Here is a 26,284-nt window from a genome sequence, read left to right on the forward strand (position 1 = left end):
CAACTTTCAATTTGGCTCTGGTATCAACCCATAAAACTGATCTTATATAACCAGGTTGTATCACTCAACTTTCAGTGATTTGAAAGTTGGGTCTTGTAAATGACATCCAAATGATTACTGAAATCCCAATTTCCCAACTAGTTCCTGGTTGACAATTCATACTTTCCTTCTCTTAACATGCGTTTATCCTTACAGTCTGGTCCATTTTTTAATACTTGTTCAAATTATCCGCTAGTGCTGAACTTTGTGTTCCCACTCACTTCCTAGGTTGCCAGATTCCAAATTGTCCTGATAGCTGAAGATTTTCTGAATTCCAGGGTCATCACTGTGGCCATAACTGTCCTAGAAAATATTGTTGAAACTTCAAATCGAAGTTCAACATTAAAATCCCTTTGGGCTGTTAGCCTGTCAATTACATAGAAATAGAACCCTAAGGAAAATAACGAAAGTTACTTTTGTTTCCCATGGTTTTATCCTCCAGATCGAGAATGTAATGGCATGTACATTCTCCCACTGTAACATAGTCATTGTTCTCAAGGCAGATGGTCAATGACACTATTAACTGAGCTATACTTTATTATCAATCTTCTCCTTGTCACAGACCAAAAAATATGATATTTGGAGGGTAATCGAGCTCCTATTATAGTTTCAAGAATTGTTAAGAAGATATCGCTAAAAAAATTGAATCCAAAAACCCTAACTGAAGTTTGTAAGGAAATCACAATGCTCACATATACAAAAGAAAGTGTAAGTAGACCAGAAGCTTCATCGCTTGTGTGTGTGTGTGTAGTTTCAAGAATTGTTTAGAAGATATCGCTAAAAAAATTGACTGCAAAAACCCTAACAAAAGTTTGTAAGAAAATCACAATGCTCACATGTACAAAAGAAAGTGTAAGTAGACCAGAAGCTTCATCGCTTGTGTGTGTGTGTGTGTAGTTTCAAGAATTGTTTAGAAGATATCGCTAAAAAAATTGACTGCAAAAACCCTAACAAAAGTTTGTAAGAAAATCACAATGCTCACATGTACAAAAGAAAGTGCAAGTAGACCAGAAGCTTCATCACTCGTGTGTGTGTGTGTGTGTTTGTAAGAAAATCACAATGCTCACATGTACAAAAGAAAGTGTAAGTAGACTAAAAGCTTCATCACCCGTGTGTGTGTGTGTGGTTTCAAGAATTGTTCAGAAGATATAGCTAAAAAAATTGACTGCAAAAACCCTAACAGAAGTTTGTAAGAAAATCACAATGCTCACATGTACAAAAGAAAGTGTAAGTAGACCAGAAGCTTCATCACTCGTGTGTGTGTGTGTGTGTGTGTTTGTAAGGAAATCACAATGCTCACATGTACAAAAGAAAGTGTAAGTAGACCAAAAGTTTCTTCACTCATGTGTGTGTGTGTGTGTTTGTAAGAAAATCACAATGCTCACATGTACAAAAGAAAGTGTAAGTAGACCTGTGTGTGTGTGTGTTGCTCACATGTACAAAAAAAAGTGTAAGTAGACCTATGTGTGGTTTCAAGAATTGTTCAGAAGATATCGCTAAAAAACTTGACTGCAAAAACTCTAATAGAAGTTTGTAAGAAAATCACAATGGTCACATGTACAAAAGAAAGTGTAAGTGGACTAGAAGCTTCATCACTTGTGTGTGTGTATGTGTTTGTAAGAAAATCACAATGCTCACATGTACAAAAGAAAGTGTAAGTAGACTAGAAGCTTCATCACTCGTGCGTATGTGCCTACATGTGTGAAAAAACTATATAGTACAATAAGTAGTGTGTGAAAAAAGTACATAGGGAAGAAAGTACATAGTACAATAAGTTGTGTGTGTGTGAAGAAAGTACACAATACAATAAGTAGTGTTTATGAAGAAAGTACACAGTACAATAAGTAGACCAAAAGCTTCGTTACTCGTGTGTGCGTGTGTGTGTGTGGGGCTGCATTTTTCCCTTGGAGTTGGCCACAAGTAAGAACATCCAAATATCAAAACATTAGATTAAAGAAACAATCCAACCCTTATGACAACCTAAGGATTCGCTTTTGCCCTAGGACAAACAACTGAAGATAAGAACATCTTCCAAGGAGTAACCACATTATCAGATATAGGCACATGAACAGGTGTGCAACATAGTGACAAGGTAATGAAAGAATCCACTGATCTTCAGTTATCAGAAGCAATGAAGAACACAAATTCTTTTGGAAACAGGGTATCTTTCCTACATTTCTTATCATCCTTGTTTGGCAAGACAAATGTTACCCTTGGACTAAGTGCCTTTCGAACACTATCCTGTTTCCTTAAACAAGATTTCAACATAGTAGCCTGTTCACGACGTCTATACTTGAGTTCACCTTCTTTGGTTTTAGGCTGTGATACATTGCAGTTATTGATCATGGAACTATTTTCTTCAGCATGGTAAGATGTGATCTCACCCATTGATTCTAACAGAGGTTCCCGTTCAAATTCTTGGTGGGAATGTCTGTGCTTACCAAATTCCCTGCCCCATGGTTCAACTAGAGAATGTCCTCTGAGGTTCTTATCAGAGTCTTGGTCCCAGGAACTCATCACCCCATTCCTAGGCATGGTTCGAACCTGATGCTGAAGGATCTGCTTGGGGGTTTGGTGCTTGGGAGTTATCCCAGCCCATGCCCTGAGTGGTGAAATTTGTTTGGGAAACCAGCACAGATCATGGGTGGCTTTTGGAGAATCATATTGTGGCAAGGGAGCTGATTGCTTGCAGTGCCCACTGGCTTTTAACAAACGATAAATTGTTTGATTAGGGACAATAAAGAACACTCTTCCTGGCATCAAAACAGCCTCAGGCTGAACCACAACCCATGGATTCCTGAACACATCAGGGCGAGTAATGCTGTGCCTGGGGTTCTTCCTAAGGACTTCCGCAGCAGTTATGGGTTCTGTGTGAATCTCCACAAACCTACCCGGGTGCACCAATTTCAGTACACCTTTCTCCTTCATCCTGTCCTCCATTATCAAACTTCAGTTTCTTTCTCACATCTACTATAGAATAGAGTCGAATGGTGGAGGAATATCAAGCAGGCTATTTCCCTATCTTATAAGCCCCTTGTGTCACACAGTGACAAAAAGGTGATGAACTCCATGAAAGGATCTTTGGAGAAGGTGTTGTCTTTATTCTAAGAATTCTCTAGTTTAAAATCTTGTTCAAACTTTGTCTTTTTTCAAGTTCTGGATGTGGATTTGCACTTGGTTATAGCCTTGGGCATTGGCTGAAGGCTCTTATTCTTATCTTATGTTAATAATGTTAGAATATTGTATATTTCAAGTAACATTTGGAGCTACACTGCATAGGTGCATGTCCATCAGATATTTGGAATGATTTAGGATGAACCTTTTAACTATTATATTGGGATTTTTTTGGAATGCTTAAAAACTCATTTCAACTCTTAGATCAAAGCAGAAGAGATTCAAGCTTAAAATTCATGATTTTGCAGAAGCTGTTTTCAAAAACATTATTTTATTTTTTAGAAAAAAAAACATTTTTGAAAGCTTAAAAGAAAGTAGTTTTTTGTACTCAAAAACATAAAATAAGGTATTTTCTAAGAGCATAGTCCAGCTGTTTTCTAAAGATTGTTTTAAAAAGTAATTGTACAATATGAAGAAGGATTAAAAATAAAAGTTAATTTTAAAATAAATTAAAGAATATAAAAAACAAATTAAAAACATTTTAAATTCCTGAACATATTTTTATTCAATAAAACATTAAAAATAATTTTTAAAAATAATTCTAAAAAACTACTTTTCACAATTGTTTTTAAAAACCTCTCAAATAAAAGCCTAAATTTATTTATTTTTACATGTTAGATAGAAATCTCACATTCATAGAAATGGTTTTAGAAAACACTTCCATCAAAAGTTGTGACCATGCCAACAAATCCTTAAGAAAATGAGAGCAGCACAACCATAAGGCCAAGCAGAAGAGATTACTGCTTTTGAATATCCATAGTTGCTACCAAAGCTCTTGCTTGGTTTTAGTAATGCTAACCATCATAATCGTGTCTTGTATGATTGTATTCACTCCCTTTCCATTCTGGCATCCTTTTCCAAGTCTTTTTTTCTAGGTTTCCTGAGTCTTTGATTGAATACAGAACTTTAAAGATTCTTATCAAAATTGGGGCTTGAGAAGGAAAAAAACAAACAATAAACAAGCAAGGGATTTAAATATGGGTTTAACTTGATCAAAAGTATATTAATAATCAAAATCAAACATTTGAAAATAAAGAAGATGATCCATGGATAAGGATCACCCCTTAAAGAAATTAAATTTGGAGAGGCAATAATCAAAGTCAAACCATCTCAACAATATTGGGTTCCATTGTTTCAACAATGACAAATAGATAATCTCTAGAAAATAAGCACCTTGATGTAACCCTTTCAACAATGTGATACATGCACACTATTATTTAACTTTATGTGAATCATCCACACTATTATTTAATTGTTTCTATTTGGATCATGGTCAGAAGATTTCACTAGAAGAAACAAATGCTAAAGACAAATAATATACAATTTCTATAAATGCCTAAAGAACTTTTACCATTTCAACTATAAGATGCTTGAAAGTAGTACACATTTTTTAGGGTGCTATCTAACTTAAAAGCCCTTCTCCAAAAACTGTTATTGGAATCCCCTTTTTCAATAAAAGAAACAGTTTTCATCTCCAGCTGCAGTTACACATTATTATGTACTTAAACCTTGCCTAAAGCAATTATATGTTAATCAAAATAAACCCGAGACACAGCTACAGAAATCTGTAATGAACTCACTCACACTCAAGAAACAACCACTTTCCAGCTGTTTTGAATCATCTACATCAACCCTTTTTCAGGGTCACAAATAAAGTCAAGCTCATGTGAGCTAGACAACAAATCAAGCTTGGGGCTATTGTTTCAAACTACACCATCTAATAACTAATATACCATGTGATTTCAATAACAGAAGCAAACAAGCAAAACATAAGAGGTAAGCCCCCAAAAAGAAACAGTGATCTCACAAGCAAACCCCAAGCATATAAGCAGCCGTTAATTACTTATGTGGCTGCATGCCATTTCTTGATTAATTGTCATAGGTCTAAGGTCCTTGTGATGAAGGCAAATCAAATCACCAAGAAGCACCAACTTATAATAAGGAAGTTCTTTTATCAATGGCATATTGAGGATGAAGAAAGGTAATTCAGATCTCACAATGAAAAAAATATTGGCAAGGGAACAAGCGCATACTCGTTACCAGAGACAAGTCAAATGTCCTAACACCCCTTGATATGTAACAGTTCCAGATGAAAAGAAATAACAAGAGGTCATTGTTCACTAATATAATAAACCTTATTGTTGATCTCTTCTCCATCTCAGCATGAGCTCTCAATCCTTAAGCTGATTTGGTATAGAAGCGGATGCCAACAGCCACTCCCAAGATTATCAAGGGAACTAGGAATTGGAGAAGCTTGATAACAAACTCTGATGTCTTGTCCTGGTTGTAGTGGGGTTGCTTGGGTGGAGTGTAGTTGACCTTGCTGGGAATGGTTGCAGTATCAATATCACCAACATGGAACTCGTCCATCATCGCTCTTGCACTACTGCTGTGGCCAACATCCTCAAAATCATCTGTCGCATCCTTCCCTGCAAACCATACATCACATAAGGCACATCAATAAAACAGGGTTGCCAATTCATATTATTTGCGGGTCCAAAAGTGATGGACACAGTCAATACTTGTGATGGTTCTGGGTCCACTAAATATTGAAAATATCAGAAGTGTTTCTTTTTTCCTAGTTTTGAATTGCAAGGTATCAGGCACTGCCTATGGATCAACATTTGAGGTGAGGTGTTGTATGGGATCTACAATTTCATTTCCAGTCACAAACTTGATGAAATCTGAACCCAACCCAACCATTTTATTATAAACAAGAAGTTTTATGAGAAAACATTGAAGATTGTATTATATTATACCTGTAGCTGACAACAAAACATCATCACCACCAGGATGGTCCTCCAGGAACTTTGTCACATCATATACCTGTTCCGACACATTAAGACACAGATTTTGTCATTATTGAAAATGAAAAAGACAACACGCAGCCAAACTTTTAACATGGTAAACACAGGTAGCACAATTGAACCTCCTAACTTCAAGTTAATCACCCTCCATATTTGGGTTGGCAGACCTTCAGAGTACAGGACCTTGTGGGTGCTTCAACATAGCTCAAAACCGTTCTCATAAACTCTGAACATTTGATATCAAATACAACATTCAAGATCTAAAAAAGATGAGGTACAGTTAACTGGTTCAGAACTCCTCATGCAGAGGAGACAAAGTGATCCCCGTTTTAATATTTACCTTGAAGTTGACAAAAGGTTAAAAAAAGTCCTACCCTGAAAACATCATCACTACTTGGACTAACAGTCTCATCCGTCATATCAAAGTGATAGTGTCAATCCTACAAGTAATTATTGCCTATTTTTTCAATAAGATGCATATTGAACTATTGTAGAGAGGGAATCTTAGAAATTGTGAAAGTAAAATAAGTAGCCATTACATTATTATTAGATCATTTACTGCACTTCTAGAAAGAAAATAAATACGATGACCTATAGGTTCAGAACTATGAGACTGCATACAAGAATTGGAAATAGGGAATAAGAAAAAAAAATGGTAGCAAAACTCATAAAAAAAGTCATGGTATCTAGAATAGTATAGAAGTTAAACCCAAACTTCCAAAAGTCTCGAGTAAAGGGGTTGCCTACCTCTCATTTGCTATCCATCCCTGACCTATATTCCTCTATGTTGAGGACCCGCCAGGATAGCCCAGTTGGTTAAGGCGAACACTAGGAAGCGTGATTCCAGTAAGTGGCACATAGTCCTGGGTTTGAATCCTACCACTGATGATATCCTGAATTTACTCGGTACTGGTAGTTGCAGGGCGGTCAGCACCCCGAGGTTTGGGCCTCCATGGAGAGTCCAAAGGGCTTGACCATGGAAGGTTCCTCGGTTATCAAAAAAAAAAAAAATATTCCTCTATGCCAAGGTGACTAGCACATCTTCCAAAAGTCTAGAATAAAGGGGTTGTCTACCTCTCATTTTCTATCCATCCCTGACCTATATTCCTCTATGTTGAGGACCCACTAGGGTAGCCCATTTGATCAACGCGAACATTGGGAAATGTGATTCCAGTAAGTGACACATAGTCCTGGGTTCGAATCCTACCACTAATGATATCCTAAATTTACTCGGTACTGGTTGTTGCGGGGCGGTCAGCACCTCGAGGTTTGGCCTCCATGGAGAGTCCTAAGGGCTTGGCGATGGAAGGTTCCTCGGTTATACAAAAAAAAAAAAATATTCCTCTATGTCAAGGTGACTAGCACCTCTTCCTGGGCTCATCCCTCTACTAAAAAGCCATAGGAAGAGCGGTAGGTAATAAAGACTCGTGTTAGGGCATAGTTTTTAAAGGCATAAGGTGCACCTAAGACACAAAAGTCTCCTATAGCTTAGGTGCAATACAAGGCGGGCACCTGAGTGACATGAAACCTGACTTAGGATGCATATCAATTTTATGAAATATGATCCAAAATCTAATCCAATCAATAAAAAATTTAACATTTCAAACATTTAAAAGCATTCAACAAAAAAAGGGAGGAAATTATATAAACTTAATATACAATTATAAATTTAAAAAATAAACGTGTTTAAAAAGGAAAAGTAGACAAGGCATGCCTTTTCAATAAGAGGCATGTCTTGACAAGCAAGGCATTATAACTAGGGAGTGGTTGCGCCTTGGGCCTAGGCACGCTCAAAATACGCCTTTTAAAACTATGCAAAGGGGCCATGCTACTCTCGTTAAAGCATTGAACTCCTTCCTTGTTTGTGTGCCCCCTCTATCCAAGTAGGGATGAGAAGTGGATTAAAGCATCAGCTAGGAGGCCATTAGAAAACTTGGAGCCACTACCAAGAATGTTGGAATGGGATTATTTACAAGATTTCATAGACTGCACTATTAAATTTTTACAATCATTTTTCTTGATGACTGTCATTTCCTCGTCACCTCTGCTATTTGGCTGGCTATGAATGTCAAATTTTAAAACAAATCATAACAAGGCAATTCAGTTTTTATGGGACGGCCAAAAGCACCCTTAAGATGTACTTCAACTTAGTGAGCTTGAGAAATAGGAAACACTAGAACAATCATCAAAACAACTAATTCAAATAATTCAGTTTGTCTCTAGAACTTGACTCATTTAACAAAGAGCAATATAACAGGCAGATCATAATTAAATCCAAAGCACATGATTCCAGAAACTACCTAATCAGCAGCACAATAAGATTTTCGGGACCAGCCTTAACTAGAACATCAAGCAGGCAGGCCTGTTTTCAAACACTTTTGAATTCTAGGTTGCAAGCCCTTTATGAGAAGAATCCTATAATTTATTAATAACCTAATGATTTATAATTTGAATCATGTCCTACCAAAAATGCAATTTTAATTGGAACTAGCTGTCCAGGGTCCAAGTAAAATTATGGATAATCTAATCTAACCAATTTTAATTTAATGTCTGTAGCAATGATGAGAATAACGATAATCCAAGTAAAATGTTTGTTCCAATGAAGAGAAAAATGGGAAGCCAACTAAATCATTTTATCTAATAGTTCCCATCCCCTAAAAACTAGCATTTTTTCCTTAGTCAATAACAATTAATGGTTTATCGTAAGAATTTGAATAGCATTTTCGCTTAATTAATGGTTTTTCGTGCTACTATTTAATTTAAAAAATTGAATGGAGATATCAAATAATTATTTTACTAACACCATGCCAAACACTATTTCTAACTAGGTTCTTCCAATTCTACTGCAAAAGCTATCCTCTAGCTTTTTAATGAGCATCCGATGGAATGGTAAGGAGTTTTTTATAGCCTAAAAAAACATTTTGGCAAGCAATGGCATATTACGAAGTTATATAAACATAAATACAACATTTCATCAAATTTTTCCCATACCGATTAAATTGAAGAGACATTTCACCCTAATATTCTAATATCCCAAACACCAATATCAGAAATAACAATACCCATCTAGATTGAAAATGGTTTTCACAATAAATAAATAGATGCATCCTCATCGGTCTAATTATGTGAAAAACGCAAAGGACAAAACTAGATAATTCTCATTTGCAAATCGCCTAATGGTTTTACAAGATTCTATATTCATTATTTCCACAATTGGGAGATTCCCGACGGTTAACAGTCCCCTAACTTTGATGAAATCCCAAAGGGTCTTTGAGCACCATAGTCAATGTTTAACAAGATTCTACATTTCATAATTTCCCACTGATGGAAGTCCTTATGAATCCCAATAGTCAAAGGTTTGGCAATTTTTTATCTGAAACAAAGACTTCCTGACTGAGTCTTTAAGAAGGAGATCCAATGGTTGGACAAGATTCCATATTTCATATTTCCCACTATCAGGAACCTTGCATCTGAAATGCAGATTCATGATTTGTGTTTTTGAGCACCATGATTGGGCCTGCATTGTATCTTAAGTAATGCAAGGTCTACCAACAGTCCTAACTTAGAAAATTTCAATCTCACAAAAGGAAAAAATAAAATATTAATTGCCTTTCAACACTTGCAATGGACCAAAAAGACAAAACAAAAGGCACTTTGAAAAAGTGATACAGTGCAAAAGATCAACGAGATAAAATCAATATCAGCATCTTTCCTTTCCACCATATAGAGTTTGGACCAACCAACTATAGGGACCTGATCTTATACAAGCAAAGAACAAGATGTTTACACAGATCTGAGTACTAAGATTCAAGATTTTCCCATTTTAAACTAATCAAAATCCTGAGTCCCACCACATACACAAACATTAAAACTGAGAGAAAGGGAAGATCAAAGTTCATCAGAATATACTGAATGAAAAAGAAACCACAATTACACACTAATCAAACAAAAAACACCCATGAAAACAAAAACCCAGAAATCCAATTAAAAAATAAAAAAAAACAACCCAACATCAGACCAACAAAAGAAATATTCAGAAGAACATTCCCTGGACCATCCAAAGATCTCAAGACCAACAACAAGAGACCCAAACCCAGATCCAATCTGTTCCAAAATCATCCAACCTTATGGGGTTTAACCAAATCCAAAAAAAAAAACCACTAGATTCAGACAAGAAAATATACCTTCCCATCGATGATAAGCCAACAGTCCTTGGGGGTGTTGTGCTCAGAGACCTCAGCCAAAGTATAGACCTTCCCTTCACCCATTACTGGCAATGAGAGTGAAAGATGAAAAGAAAGGGGTAGGATGCTGGTGTTATGACTATAGGATGAAAGAATAGGGGAGAGTTTGAAGGTGAAGAGGGCGAAATGAGGAGTGTGGTGGTGGGGTGTTGGGTTGGTAGGTCAGGTGGGATATTTAATTGGTCGAGGGGTTTGGTGAGGCGGAGTTGGCTTGTCACCCACCACACCCCACGTCACATGCACCTCATCTCTCCCTTATTTCTTTCCTTTTGACCCATAGTTTTGTTTATTCCTACTTGGCCTCCCCTCCTCAAATCTTACAATATTAATACCATGGGTGCATCTTGTTTTTGAAAGTAATCTTGTTAAAATATTTTTTTTAACGGATGATATACTTCATCCACTCCATCTTTCTAATTTTGACATTGGTATACTTAATTTGATTGTTATCATGGGCATGTATAAAACATCGAAAAACGTATTTTCACACACACACATCTCAAAATACTTATAAAATAGAAAATCTTTAAAAATAATTAAAGTTTTATGGACTCATAATTCAAGATAGCATATATATTAAAGATAGTAGATAGATCATTAAAAATAGTATTTGAATGATTAAAGATAATACTTTTAATTAAAAAAATATATAAAATATTAATTATTTTTAAATTAGTATTTAAAATTTATATTTTATAAACTCAATTCTTATTTTATGATAATTTTTTTTTCATATCACTTTTCTAAAAATATATATAATAATTATGAAAATTATCATCAAATTTCCCCAATTTTCCCATGAAAATCAATAAATATTTTAAAAAAAAGCAGTTACTTAGAAAAAGATATATCAAATTTATCTCCCATTTTTTCAGGAATTTTGGCAGCCTTTTTTTTTTTTTTTGAAAATCGGTGGGAGATAGGTATTTTATGTAATATATATATATATAATTCGGGAATTCGAGAAAATCGGGCAGATCAGATTTATTTCCAATTATCCTCGATTTTTTTTTTTGGGAATTCGTAGAAAAATATATATTCGATTTCAATTATCCGTGATATTTTCTGAAATTTTCGCCATTTTCTCGTAGAAATTGGTGGACGACGGCTATTTAATTAAAAAAGGGTTGTATCCATTTTAATATCCTAATAAGGAATTCGGGTGGTAGGTGCTTCCATTGACCATCATTAGTAAACTTCGGCCATGTAGTCATATATTTACAGGGTTTTTGAATTGACCGTAATACACACTCAAATATTAAAAATTAAAATTAATAAATAAACTAATTTAATTATTTTATTTTTACATTAAAATAGAAGTTTTCAACAAATTCCTACTATATTTCACAAATTGTTTTCAATCACCATAAAATCCTAAATCATCATATATTTTCATCTATGAGCATTTGTTTCAATTTTCACCACCATAGATCAGACATCTATGGGCATTTCAGTTTTCACCACCATAGATTTTCATCTATGGACCTTGATCAGTTTTCAACACCATAGATCAGACATCTATAGGCATTTCAGTTTTCACCACCATAGATTTTCATCTATGAGTATTTCAGTTTCACCACTACAGATTGGATATCTATGGGTTTTTTAGATTCACCACCATAGATTTTCATCTATGGGCCTTGATCAGTTTTCACCACCATAGATTAGACATTTATGGGCATTTCAGATTCACCACTAAAGATTATTATCTATGGGCCTTGATTAGTTTTCACCGCCATAGATTTTCATCTATAGGCCTTGATCAGTTTTCACCACCATAGATCAGACATCTATGAACATTTCAGTTTTCACCACCATAGATTTTCATTTATGGGTCTTGATCAGTTTTCACCACCACGGATTTTCATCATTGGGCCTTTGAGATTATCACCACCATAGATTTTTATCTTTGGGCCTTTAAGAGTTTCACCACCATAGATTGACATCTATGGACATTTCAGTTGTATCACCACCGTAGGACTTCACCTGTAGGCTTTCTGATTTAGTGTTTAGAGTTAGCTTTTTTGTTTGGCTTCCAAAGCCTTTCTTTTCTCAATTTAGTGTTTAGAGTCAGTCTTGTCATTCAGAGTCACAACTCTTGATATTCATTATTACTAGCATTACATGTTTTGTTATCATAGTTTCACATTCCACCTTACTTATCTCTTTGTTGCATATGTGTTTCTCATTTCATTATGATATTCTAAAGTTTCTTCTCATCTTTTGTGCAGGAAGTAGCTCTGTGAGCTCGTAGTATGTGTTTTGATTGTATTGTTAGATACTCTATGTCTTGTGTCCTCGTATGGTACACGTATGGTTTTTCCCTTTGTACTCATTCCTATGCTTTTCGTTGGTTCGACTACTACTCAACTTCGATATCAATTTTTGAGTCATTTTTGGAGATTTTTCAGGAGTAGTCTAGGTCTATAGGGTAACTTTAAAGGCACTTTAGGAGTTTTTGTTATCGACTTTTTTTGTAGGTTTTTAGAGCCTCTTTGTTCTTGTTTTGGTTTAAGAGAGTTCGTGTCATACTATGACAAATTTGATGGTCTTTCTTTTTCTTCAGCATAGCCCACTTCGTTTCGTTTGTGTATACACTCACTTTACTCGTGAACTTTACTGAAAAGAGGTATATTTATAGATCCCAAAATTTGTTCTATTTTTATTTTTACGTTAATTTTTAACCCAATTTTACTCTTAAAATTAAATCTCGATTACATATGTTTTGTTTTTGCCCACTTACCATTTAATTATTAGTTTTTTAATTTTATTTTATATATTATATCATTTTATTTTATTATTATTATTATTACTTTTATTATTATTATTATATTTTTATTTTATTCTTTTTCTTTTTTTTTCATTTTTTTTTCTTTCTCATCTCTCATCTCTCATCTCTCTTCCTACCTTCCCCCAACTACCCCCACCCACTCTCTCTCTCTCTCACCCATACCTCCACATGACCTCCCCTTTCTCTCATCTCTTCCATCTTCTCTCTCTTATCATTTTTCTCATTTTTTTTTAGTTTTTTTCTTTCCCCAACTCCCACACACACACAGTCGGCCCCATTCTCTCTTCCTCACATTCCCTCCCTTTTGTTTTTTCCCTCTCCCAACACCCATTGTGGACAACCGGGAACCCCCCACTTCTTCCCCAATTTTTTTCTTCTTCTCCTACTCATTTTCCCTCCATTTTTTTCCCTCCATTTTTTTCCCTTTCTCTTCCTCCACCATACCCGACTTCCAAAGAGACTCGAACCCTTCCTTCTCTCCTTTTATCTCATCTTCTTCCTCTCATTCTCCATTTTTTTTTACTTTATTTTTTTAAATTATTATTATTATTATTATTATTATTATTCCACAAACCCATCAACCCTCACTATTGTCGATAGGGTAGGATCACCGATTAGTCGCCACCGATGACCATTGCCGATGATCCCCTCCCCTTTTCTCTCATTCCCTCACTTTCTCCTCACAATCATTTTCCATTATTATTATTATTATTGTTATTATTTATTTATTAAATTGAGTTTGGTTTTGATTATGATTTGGGCTGATCTTTGTGTTTTGGGCTTGTATATTTATTGGATATTAAATTGGGCTTAATTTTGGTTGTGAATTTGGGTTTGTTTATTAAATTAGGTTTGAATTATGAGATATTAAATTTAGGCCTAATTGGATTTATTTTGATTTATTGTATTTGGACTTGACTAATTTTGCTTGTATTTTGGTAATTAATTGAAAATTTTTGCACTATGGCTATTGGCATGGAGATATTTTTGTTGGGTTATATTTGTCAATTTGGGTCCATTTTTAATTGCTAAAATTTATTGGATTAATTTGAGGTTTGAATTTGGGCTTGAATAATTATTTTGGACTCTACATATTTTTGGATATTTATATTTGTACTATTTTTGTTTTTGCATGGACCTATTTTGCAATTATATTGGTTGAGTACGAATTTATGACACATGGAGTACGAAATTTCATAGAAGAAAGTGAGACTCGAAAAGCTGTAGGAAGACATTGAACCTATTGTAAGTTTATTTGGATACATATTTATTTCCTACTTTTATTTGGTTTTATTATTATTAGTTTTGTAAATATTCGTTTGTATATATTTATTGAGTGTGTACAGAATTGGATATCGAACAAATCAGAAATTTTGTTTAAATAAGAGGAATAATTCAGTAAATATGTTTTAATAAAATAATAATTTTAAAATATTCTTCTTAATAAAAGAAAGTTTTTTTATTAATAAAAATTCAGAAAAATGATTTGAGAAAAAAAAAATTGTTTTTAATAGAATTTGAATTTTTTTAATAATAATTGTCCAAAAATTTCTTTGTTTAATAAAAGTTATCCAAAAATTGTTTTGTAAATAAAAATATCCCAAAAATTAATTTTTTTAATTAAAAATTCTTTTGCAAATAAAGTTATATATATATATATATATATATATATATATATAATAATTTGTATAAATCACTTTTCTTAAATGAAAACAAATTGAAATACTTTTGTAAATAAAATTGTAAAAATTCATTCATTTTTTGCAAAAGCAAGTAAAATAATTTTTATTACCAAATTGAAATTTTGTAATAAATTCTTTTGATACAATAAGTGTAAATAATTTATTTTTTTTTGAAAATTAAATACAAATGAAATTGAATTAAATCACTTGAAGAAAATATTTTGAAAATAAATAAATTAAATTCACTCATTCAAAATTGTTTTTAATAAAATCATTTGAAATTTTTGGAAAACTAATTTTTTTCAAACATCTTTTTTTAATTAGTTCAATAAATCAATTTACATAATCCTCTTGTAATTTATTTCGTGTATTCTTATAATTAGATTTCGTCATTATTTTTGTGCATATTTATTTTCACCGTGACTTGTACATTAATTATTTTTCTTGGTATCCATAATTAATTAATTAATTGTCACAGTTCCTTTAATTTGTTTAGTAGAGGTCGTACGCATACAAACTTAAAGAGTGTTACGGCTCATCACCGTACCTTCCTAATAAGTAACCTGACCCTCGAACCTAAACTTGGTTTTTCGCAAACCTATTTTTCCTTTACGAGTCACATTTAAAGTTTTTCTTTCTTATTTTGTTTTTCCCTTAAAAAATAAAACAAAAATAAGTGGCGACTCGTAAAGGGCATTTTATATTCAAATATTATTTTTTTTATTAATAAGTGAAAAGTTAGTTTTACACATTGGCGATAATTTCATTCCTTTTAGAGTTATTTGATTAAAAGGTTCAATAAAAACCCAAAATTTGAAATTAAACCATTTGTCCTTTTTTTAGTCTTATTTTTGACAAAAATACTCTTATTATTTTCTTGTGAAAATAACCTTTTGTTTAAAAACTTACATATAAAATATTGAAATGGTAAAGGGCATTTACATAAAAATGGGTTACTTTAAAAAAAAACCATAAAAATAATTAGATTCACATTTTGGGGGTTATTTAATCTCTTTTAACCAAATATTTCTTCTTTTTAATCAAATAACCCTAATTTTTATTATCACGTAGTACTTTAAATACATGAATCCCCTCTGATATACAAAATTCGCAACATAATAATTATGTACTTCCTCTTAGAGTTCCTGTCTAGCAAAATATTGGTTTTTATTTATTTTATTTTCTAGAAAAAACATATGTTAAAATAAAAATAATGAATTTTTTTTATTAATATCCAAATTTTACAAATGAAATTAAGAATAAAAATTCTTTGTTAAGAGTAACATGATTTTAGAAACAAAGCATGCATGTGGTAAATAATTAAAAGAAATAGATAATTTCTCAAAATTAAAATAAAATAAGGGACGATTTGGTAACAGTTTTTGAGAATAATTTTCTATTTTCTAAAAGAAAAAATACAGGAAATACATTTGATAACAAAAATTGTTTTATGTTTTCTATTCTTAAGAATAGAAAATATGATATTTTCAAAAAACATTTTTTTGTTGTTTTCATTTATTTTTTGAGGGTTGTTTTTTTTTTTAAAAAAAAAAATTATACAAACATATGAAATGATTAAAAATAAAACACTAGATATAAATTTTTTTAAAACATGTTTAAAATATTAAAAATAGGTCAAAAATATTTTAGGTTTTCAAATAGACTTTTGTCATACAAAAATCATTGAACAAATTTTAAAAACTGTTCTAAAAAACTATTTTTTAAAATTATTTTTAAAAATAGTTACCAAATCGATCCTAAGATTCTTTGAAAACAAATTCCATCATCTCTTTCATATTTTAATTACAATTACATATATTTTGCAGGGTTTTCTTTCAAAGTGATGTAAAAAAATGAAGAAAAAAAAGTTCAAAGTGTAAATGGGAATGCAAGTTGAGAAAGATTTCTACATATATGTGCAAATTGGTCAGTAATGTCACAATTTGATGAATTGGCCCAAGTTGGCTAACTAATGAGATGAGTTAACGCATTAGAAAGTCTTGTTTTAGCCAATGGTCCAACCATAGTAATAATTATATCAAATTTCTTAATGGTATTAGGTGTAACAATTTTCTAACCGTTGACTCTATACCATTGAAGGATTTAGTCGTACACTTGGAAGATGGTTTAAGACTTCCCTTTATTATTCCAAATCAATATACACTATGATTAAAGTCAAATATACTATTTCTTACCTAAGCATCAACTACTCAAACTCAAGACATTCCAAATAATCTAATGCTTATGAAAGTAGTAAGAAGCAACAATTGAGAGTAAGCCAAGTTTGTTTTCTTTTTACCTTAGCTTGGAAATTTAGCCACTCGTGGTGGCAATACAAAATAAATTAAAACTAATAACTACAATAATCTAATTTCTCTTGAATATGGTAACTATAAATATTCCGATTCTACATTTCTCATTTTAAAAAGGAATGGTAGGACAACTATAATCAAAGTTGGCAATAGTTGTAGATAAAGTTACCAATAGTGGTGAGCGAAGCTAGTACTACTTCTAATAGTTATTTCACAAGTTAATTTCATTCAAAGTTTTGAAATATATTATAAATATAAATTATCATTGATTTCAAATTTCATCGTATAGAAGTCTAAGAATGAAAATATCAATAATATACTTCAATTTTACTATATTGGATATATCGAAGATATATCGAGAATATTTTGACATAAATATAAATAATGAAAATTATGAAAATATTAAGAAAAATTCTAAAAAAATTATATAACAAGCAAAAATAAACATTTTACAGTTATCTCTCTCTCTCTATATATATATATATATATATATAATTTGTTATATTTGATAATAATATCTTCTATATTGATAAAAAAATATAAATTTTATAAGTGTATTATAATAATGTTACGATAACATATCTAATTTTAAAATATATTTAATATTAAAATTATAATCCATTTTAATTTAAATATATTCAATGGTATCAAATAAATGATATTATATGTATAATTTTTTAAATATTTATATTTTTATATTTAATAAATATATAGATTATATGAAAAAGACCTATTAAGAAAATTTTGTTTTTATATTTTTAGTAATAAATTAAATCAAATACAAAAATAAAATAATTAAAATTAATTTATTTAATAATCGTAAAAATTGAAAAATCAATGAAATATTGGTAAATATTTGGAATATCAATCAAAACGTGAAAAAAACAAAAAAAATCGATGAAATATTCGAAAATATCTATTGATTTATATATCTTCCCGAATTTCATATTGTAATCCACATATATTGGATTTATGAATGATATATCTTGATATTTTAAACCTTAAACCCATTATGCTTTTATAAAATTTATTATTTAGAGAATAGTTAAATTTACGTATCTAAAATCTTTCATTTAAACTTACCTATATAAAATCCTTTATCTAAAATCTTTCTAGAAGATAAATTTTGTAAAAGAAATACATCAATAGAGATACTAGACAATAAAATTTGAAATCAGTGGTAATTAAGTATATTTACACCAAATCTCATAGAGGTATGAATGAAATTAACCAGTTTTTGAACATGGTCAACAATTGGAAAATGTGACAAAATCAATTGGATACATAATACGATGGAGGATTTTCTTTACATGCTACCAAAAAGTAAGAAAACTACTATAACAATATATTAGTCCAGAATTAGGAATTTAGTAATAAACCCAAAGAAGTAATGTAACCGGAGCTCAATATTAAATGCAAATACCTAAGATTAGGCACAAAATATGTAATTAGTAAGCTTCCTTCACCTGCACTTACTTTTTTCAAGTGTTGAAATTAGTCACTTGGAGGTCACCACATTGTCTTTGGATCACTAGTAAAATGGGATTAGAGGATGTTTGGTAAATCAACCTAATGACCTAAATTAACTTAATAACTTAATTTAAGTTATTAAGTAGATTAATCATATTTTGTAAAATAACTTAATATTATAATTTAAAGTTAAAAATAACTTTACGTATTAAGTCAAAATAGTTAATTTATTCTTAATCCTTTTTTTTTTTTGTTGGTCTTATTTACCCATATCTAATAAGAATATATTTCATAATTATGATTCCAAATCTATGGCTCTTTTTTTTTTTTTTTAAATAAAAAATAAAATTAGGGTTATCTTATAAATTTACAATACTTCAAGTATGGATGTTTAATAAACAAATTTATTGTTTAAGAATGATGAAAATAAATATTAGTTAAAATTTTAATAATAAATATTAATTACAATTATTAGGGTAAATATGTCAATTTAATAATTTAAAATAAATTTTAAGTTAGTTTTACTAAATAATCTTAATACCTAATATAAAAATAAATAGGAAGTTCTAAATTAACAACTTAAAACTTAATGATTTATAATTAAGGAGAACGGACTAATGAACACTTAAGTATTTCTCATAATAGACCTTTTCAATCTTTGAGTGTTTTTCCAAAACTTATAACGTTTGGAACATTGAAATAGTTTATTAATATATTTGGATTAATTTTTCTAACGAGAACAAGAATAAAAAATCTATTAATATGAAAATCAAATCCTGCTCTCATTGAAATTCTATATAATAGTATGATTTATTTTCATTTTTATCCTATTTTCATTTCTATTTATACATATCAAACACATCCTAGATATATTTGACGACATTTACAAATGAAAAATAAAAAAAGTTGTAAGAATGGGTATTATACTAGGGGCTGTTTGGTAAAACTTAATACTTATTATTTAATGACTTAAGTTGACTTTTAAGTTAAATTATATTTAAATTATTAATTTAAAACTTATTACTTAATTCTTACTTTTAGTATTAAGGTTGTTTGATAAAATTAACTTAAAACATATTTTAAATTATCAAATTAACATATTTATCATCATAAATTATAACTAAGGTAAAAGAGGTCAAGTAATAGTAGAGATAATTGAATGGTAAAGGAGATCATGCTTATAATTAAGACAAATAAGAGTAAAAAAGTAAAATAAATGTATGAACTTATAAATAAGTTAATTGATTTTATTAATTATTTAAAGTTTTTTTTTAAGTCATAACTTTAAATTATTTTACCAAATATACTTTATTTATTTAATGACTTAAATTAAGTTATTAATTTACTTTAAGTTGTTAAATTCGTTTACTAAACATCCAATAAATGCTCTTTTAAACTCAAGGTTTTTAACAATAATGATTTGAAAATATAAGGTGAGTTGTTTAATTGAAACTATGAGGTGAGTCATAAATAAGGTCTAAAAGTCATTTAAGTAGGTTTCTACAAGAAAAATAATTATTAGAGACAAACTCGCCTGGAATTGGCCAACCACTTATCTACACAAGTTATTAGCCATTAGACATTAAATGTAGTTGGAGGTGGTTATTAATTAACACAGGCTCACCAATCCAACCTTCCAACCAATTGATGTCTTGTCAAATGGGTCTCCTTAAAATAAATAAATAAATAAATAAAATAAGTTAAGCCTTAAGCCTAAAAGAGAACCTATAGATAAAACTTGGAGGTCTTATGTTGCCTTTTAGCTCATTTTCGTTTATTTATTGATATAAAAAATAAATGAAAATTGGTTTTGAATTTGACCCCAAAATATCCATATCAAAAATAAAAATAAATCATGAAAATTGACCCCAAAATATTGAAATTTTGGATGAAACTTTAAAAAATAAATTAATAAATAAAGTATAAATTAAACTAAGTATTATAAACTTAACATCATTGGTGATGTGTGCTAATAAACAATTTTATTTTAATATCCATTTTTAGTTCTAAATATTCTTTCAAAAATCATATTCTAAATTATGATAAATATTAAAATCCAAAAGTCAAATCCTTAAAATATGTTTATCCCATTAAATTTAAAATTTCAAGACTAGTGATTCCCAAATATGTTTTTTTGGATTGCAAAACCTGAATAAATTTTGTTGTGTTTCGTTCGAGATGTTAGGGGTTGAGTTGTCCAGTCACAAATGAGAGGTGTTTGTGAAAACTTTATCATTATAACTCTTTTTATTTCTTTTAATTAGTGGATTGTTGAGTGTTGATGCACTCTATAGACGTAAGATCACATAAATCGTGGAATCATGTTAAAAATTTCGTATTTGGCTTTTTTTTTTTATCATATTTGTGATTTGATTAATAAATAATTATATTGTACAAATTGTTTTCAAATATGACCGTTATTACATTGAAAAACTGAAAATTTAATTAACATTATTTTTAATTATAAATATAAGAATGTTAAATTGCATTAAAAAAACATGACAAAAAAAAAGTAGAAAGAATCTCTTTTTGACCCAAAACATGTCAAATGTTGGACGCTTTTACAGATCCCTTTCACACCATAACCTTTATTTATATTTTTAAAATTTTGTTTTTATATCAAAGGGGAAGAAAGCTGCACTCTTAGAGAACCAGCAACCAAAGGGTGGTAAGTATAATTTCATATACAGACTTAGATTTTGTTGGATTAGCTAAACTAGCCCCAATTTTATGTAGAATACCAAAATGTGCCCAGTGGATTGTCCTTTACCTACCTATATTTTCTCCCCTTTAATAATAATAATAATAATAATAATAATTAATAATAATATTGGTTGGGCCATCCATATCAACTACTTCAGAGTGAAATCAATACTATGTCAGCCACCTAATCAAAGAAAGTCATGTTTCCTCTTGTTTTCTTCTTTCCTATCACCTTTTATAAATTAATTCCTTTTTCAAATGTTGAAAGCTTAGCAACCAAATCTGATTGTGGTAGTTGAGGTATAAATTTCATAAAGATTCTTAATTTTATAAATATTTTTCATTGATATATATATATATCAAAGTAACGTAGTTAATGAGATTTTTCTTTTCTTTGTTTAGTGTTGATGGAACTTAGATGTATCACATGACTGAAAATCTTTTAACTTATGTTTAGTTATTAAAATTTTTGAGGAAAATACGAGAAAAAAAAAAAATAGAGGAGGAGGATCCATAGTGAGGAGTTGGCCCACAAAATGACCACAAAATTAAAAATGGGTGAGGCATTAACTTTTTTTATTTTTATTTTTTATATTTAAATATTTTTATTTTTATTTTTAAAATTTTTAATTACATTAAAATAAATATATTTTATAAATAATTAAATTATTATAATTTTTTATAACTTATTCTATTGAAAAATATTTATTATTATTATTATTATTATTATTATTATTATTATTATCTATATATTAAAAATAGGAAAATAAAAATTAAATTAATTTTATAGATAATTAATACCGTCCTGGATTTAAAAAAAAAAAATTCAAAACTTGTTTATTTAAATTTCAAACTCGTCCCATTAGAGAGGAATACCCAAAAAAACCCATCCATTCTTAATAATTAATTTGTTAGATCAAGGTTTTAAACTTAAATTTGATGATAATAAAATAAAATTTTGATTATTAAGTTAAAAGAAAATTAAGAAGAAAGAGAAAACTTCAAATAATATGTTGAGTTTAATATTTTAAAACCTCTTTATAAGGTTGCCGGTGTACTAAGGATTGCATTTTATATTTTTATTTAAGCTCCTAAATTCATCCAAGTGCCTAAATCAATTTTATACTTTTGTGATTTGGATAAAAATTAATTCAAAGGAAAAGTTAAGCTTAAATTAATTTAAAATCATTTTTAAAAGATTTTCAAAATGGTAAAGAGAATCTTAAATTTCAAATATCTCAAAGTACATGGGTAAGGGTGGTCGCACCTCTATTGGTAGTGAAGTTGGCATCCTAACCAATTGAGGCTAGTCATAACTAGTTGAGGCAACCATTTGAGCTTTTGTGACCGATGGTCACAGGTTGTACCTTTTGACTGATGGGAGATCTCTCCGTTTCCCAAGTCTAAATCAAGTTAGAAACATACATAACTATCATAAGCCTTTTCTAAACCCTATGCATAATGAAATTTTTATTTTTATTTTTTTATATATGCTTTAAAAGGATTTAGAAAGTGCTAACGAAAACCATACCTCAAATTCAGATGTCCTGAATCAAATCCATATGGTGAAGATGAAGATTGAAATCGTAAAAGTCTCGTAAACCAGTAGTCTTCTGCCCGATGTCTCAAATCTTGATTTTGGCACACTTTCGATGGAGAGGAAAAGAGGGTGGAGACTATGACTCTCTATCTCTTTGGATGATGGAAGACAAAAGTTATGAAAATCTTAACCTTTATGGGGTATTTATAGGGTTCCTAAGTGGGCTTAAGTGACTTGAGCCCAGATGGGCTTGAGTCACTTAATTTAACCCAAAATGGGTCATAATTGATTAATTAACTTAAGGGGACCTACTAATTAATCAATTAACCTAATCAAGAGATTTTGTTCACTTACCCCTATGCAACCTTACGTAATTACCAAAACATCCTTATGCACAAAAGTGAACCTAAATCTAATCCGACCCTCATAACCCATGCCAATAAGGTATATGAGTTCAAAGCAAGGACTATTGAGATCTATAGGAATACTAACTTCTTCAAAATCCAATTCCAAAGTTAATTCAACATCCCAATAAAAGAGAATCAATTAAACTCCGGTATCTTATGTAAATAACAATGAAATACTAAGTGCTTAGGTCCGTGACTTACTATTTATTGTGTTTAGTCTCCCCATGAACTGGTGTTTGTAGTTTAACAAGGTGAAAGTTATCAGCCTTTCAATACTACCTCTACTATCCTTGAGTTACATATCCTCTTTTTATGTGTTCAATTGATATATCTTAGCTCTCAAAGAAATTATGTCAAGTTCCACTTAAGGAACTACTATGACCATAGTTTTCATGAACACACCTCTTTAGGATCACCAAAATGACACACTATCTCAATCCCAAGAGGTATCATAGTGCCTTTATTGAGAATACCTATTGCTATCGGCTTCCATCAACACCTAATCCACAGGGAATATATGATCATCTTATGATCTCACCTGTAGGTCAAAGTCATTGCTAACTTTAGCATAAACTTAATATTCTCCTAAGATTGAGAGATAACACAATGAATCAGCTTGGTGAGGTCATGATTACGTGATAGCCTTAAGTCATGACTTACTGTAGGTCCTATTTAATGTGTAACTATACATACTAGTGCTCACCATGGGAAATCCATCCCGTTAGCCAAGACCAACCATCCCTTCAATTAGGAGGTGGTTCACTACAACCTCTAATGGGTTGCCTAGACCCATAAATCGGTTGTGAATAAGTCATTTATTTGCAAGGAACCCATAAATTAGATCTTCTATGCAACTCCTAATGCACTTAAGTCACATACAATGCAAAAGATGTAGACAAGAATGCTCATAAAGTATAATATATAGAATAAGGATAGATAAAAGTAAAACTAGAGCATCATTAAATAAATAATGAATTCCAAATTTATTACATTATGTCATGCTTTTATGGGCTTTATCTTAACATTGACCTCCAACAACTATGCAACCGATTAATCATTAAGGTTAATCAATTGAACCTAATTGTGTTTAATTGCTAGTTTTGTCTTCCAACTCATATTTAAAGGCTTCAAATTTTATGTATTTCATAAGAAAGAATTCCAAATTTTTGTCAAAAATTAGTTAAGCTTTTTTGAGTGTATCATTTTTCAAAATCTTGTAAATCGACTTAGTGCTCATCAATCCTAATTTCTTAGTATTGGTTTATGTTAAAATGTGAACTAGAAATTTGATTAAGAAGTTTCAAACAATTTGTAACCTTGCATGGTTTCCCAAGAATGGGAATCAGTTGAGGGAGTTGCCAAGTGGGGGATCAACAAGGAAAAAGGGTCCCTTGAAACCATAATCTAAGTGTTTCCTTGGAAACCATAATCCAAATGTAAGAGTTTGGAGCATTTGATTTTAAAAGTTTTGTTAAAGGGTTTATTAGAATCATAATCCAAGTATAAAGAATTTGAAAGCTTTAACTTTGAAAACCTTAAAATAATGGAACTCTCGTTGTGGTCAAAGTTTGAGGAGAGTGGATGTAGGTAAGGTTGCACTAAACCACTATAAAACTATTCAATATGCATCTTGCTCTCTTTTCTATTTACTTTATAAGCAAATTATTCTTTAATTATTTTTTATTTTTGTTTATATTTGTCTTTGCATTCATAATTGTAGAAGAGTAAAAAATGATCATCATCCAATTCAACCCTTTCTCTCTTGGGTGATCAATTTAGGTTGATTAGAAATTTTTAATAAATAGATTATTTTTTGGTCAACCCACGTAAATGAATTTGACCCAAATTGACCTATTTATTAATCATGTTGATTAACTTGATTATAATTATCGTCTATTTAACTCACATTTAACTTATTCAAAATTTGATTTTAAATAAATAAATAAATTGGGAGGTTAATTATATTGACTCAAATATGACCTAACTCAACTTGATTATTAAATAGAATATAATTATTAAAGGGAGAATTGTGTTTTGGGCCCAGCTGGGTCCAAAAATTAACAAAAGGTCCATATAACTCTTCAAATTGAGTTGAAGGATATGAAATAGTAATAGACAAATTTACCCTTTAAGAACACATATAAAATAATTTATAAAATTAAGTTAAATAATTTTTTTTCAATAATTTTTTTCAAAAATACTAAATTAAATAAAAGTGGTTTTCAAAAATATTAAATTAAATTTTTTTTTCAAAAATATTAAATTAAATAAAACTATTTTTTAAAAAATATTAAATTAAATAATTTTTTAAAATATTAAATTAAATAAATTTATTTTAAAAAAATATTAAATTAAATAAAAGTATTTTTAAAAAATATTAAATTACATCAAAGTATTTTTTAAAAAATATTAAATTAAATCAAAAATATTTTAAAAAAATATTAAATTAAATAAAAGTATTTTTAAAAAATATTAAATTACATAAAAGTATTTTTTAAAAATATTAAATTAAATCAAAAATATTTTTAAAAAATATTAAATTAAATAAAAGTATTTTTCAAAAATATTAATTTTTTTCTCAAAATCAACAAAGGGCATTTTTGGAAATACTAAAGGATAATATCCTTCAACTCAATTTTCATACTTTCATTGAGTTTTGGGCTCAATTTGAAGAGTTACACGGACCTTTTGTTAATTTGGGGACCCATCTACCCCTAAAACATAATTCTCCCATTATTAAATGGATTAAATGATGTGTCATATTTAATAGCTAGATCGTATTTAAGGTAATGTTTTTAATTTAATTATTATTCATGTTGAATTTGGATGAAAAAATTTCATCAAATATCTGAGTTTTGACACAATAAAAATATAATCCACTAATGAGAATTGTCACTCCAAAGGACCCTTTGTAACCATAGAGGAGAATTTTATAACCTTTTTAATTCCATATTTATACTTTTTATAAATAAAAAATTATTATTGAATAATTTTATTTTAATTTTTTGTCAAAATTCCTTCATGTAATAAAATTTAAATTTTAAATAAAGAACTTATTTTAATCGATTTATGAAAAATATATTAAACCAAAGTCAAAATTACTTGATTTATGTTA

General features: G+C 29.9%; 1 protein-coding gene across 1 annotated transcript; it reads right to left on the reverse strand.

The window, feature by feature from the left end:
• Positions 1-5,127: 5,127 nt before the first annotated feature.
• On the reverse strand, positions 5,128-10,420 carry LOC117918953 (cytochrome b5). The gene is made up of 3 exons (XM_034835951.1): positions 10,205-10,420; positions 5,973-6,039; positions 5,128-5,642 (listed from the first exon to the last, which is right to left on the reverse strand). The coding sequence occupies exons 1-3, from the start codon at positions 10,286-10,288 to the stop codon at positions 5,392-5,394; spliced, it is 402 nt and encodes a 133-aa protein (XP_034691842.1). The 5' UTR covers positions 10,289-10,420; the 3' UTR covers positions 5,128-5,391.
• Positions 10,421-26,284: the final 15,864 nt, after the last annotated feature.

The sequence above is a fragment of the Vitis riparia genome, chromosome 7 (assembly GCF_004353265.1).
Source record: "Vitis riparia cultivar Riparia Gloire de Montpellier isolate 1030 chromosome 7, EGFV_Vit.rip_1.0, whole genome shotgun sequence".
NCBI lineage: Eukaryota > Viridiplantae > Streptophyta > Magnoliopsida > Vitales > Vitaceae > Vitis > Vitis riparia.

Bases quoted from the DNA above. Each gene is read 5' to 3' on its own strand.
- LOC117918953 (XM_034835951.1), bottom strand. From the start codon at position 10,288: ATGGGTGAAGGGAAGGTCTATACTTTGGCTGAGGTCTCTGAGCACAAC. The intron at 6,040-10,204 runs GTATATTTTCTT...GTGTCGGAACAG, and splicing joins GGCTTATCATCGATGGGAAG to GTATATGATGTGACAAAGTT. The intron at 5,643-5,972 runs GTATAATATAAT...TATGGTTTGCAG, and splicing joins TGTTTTGTTGTCAGCTACAG to GGAAGGATGCGACAGATGAT.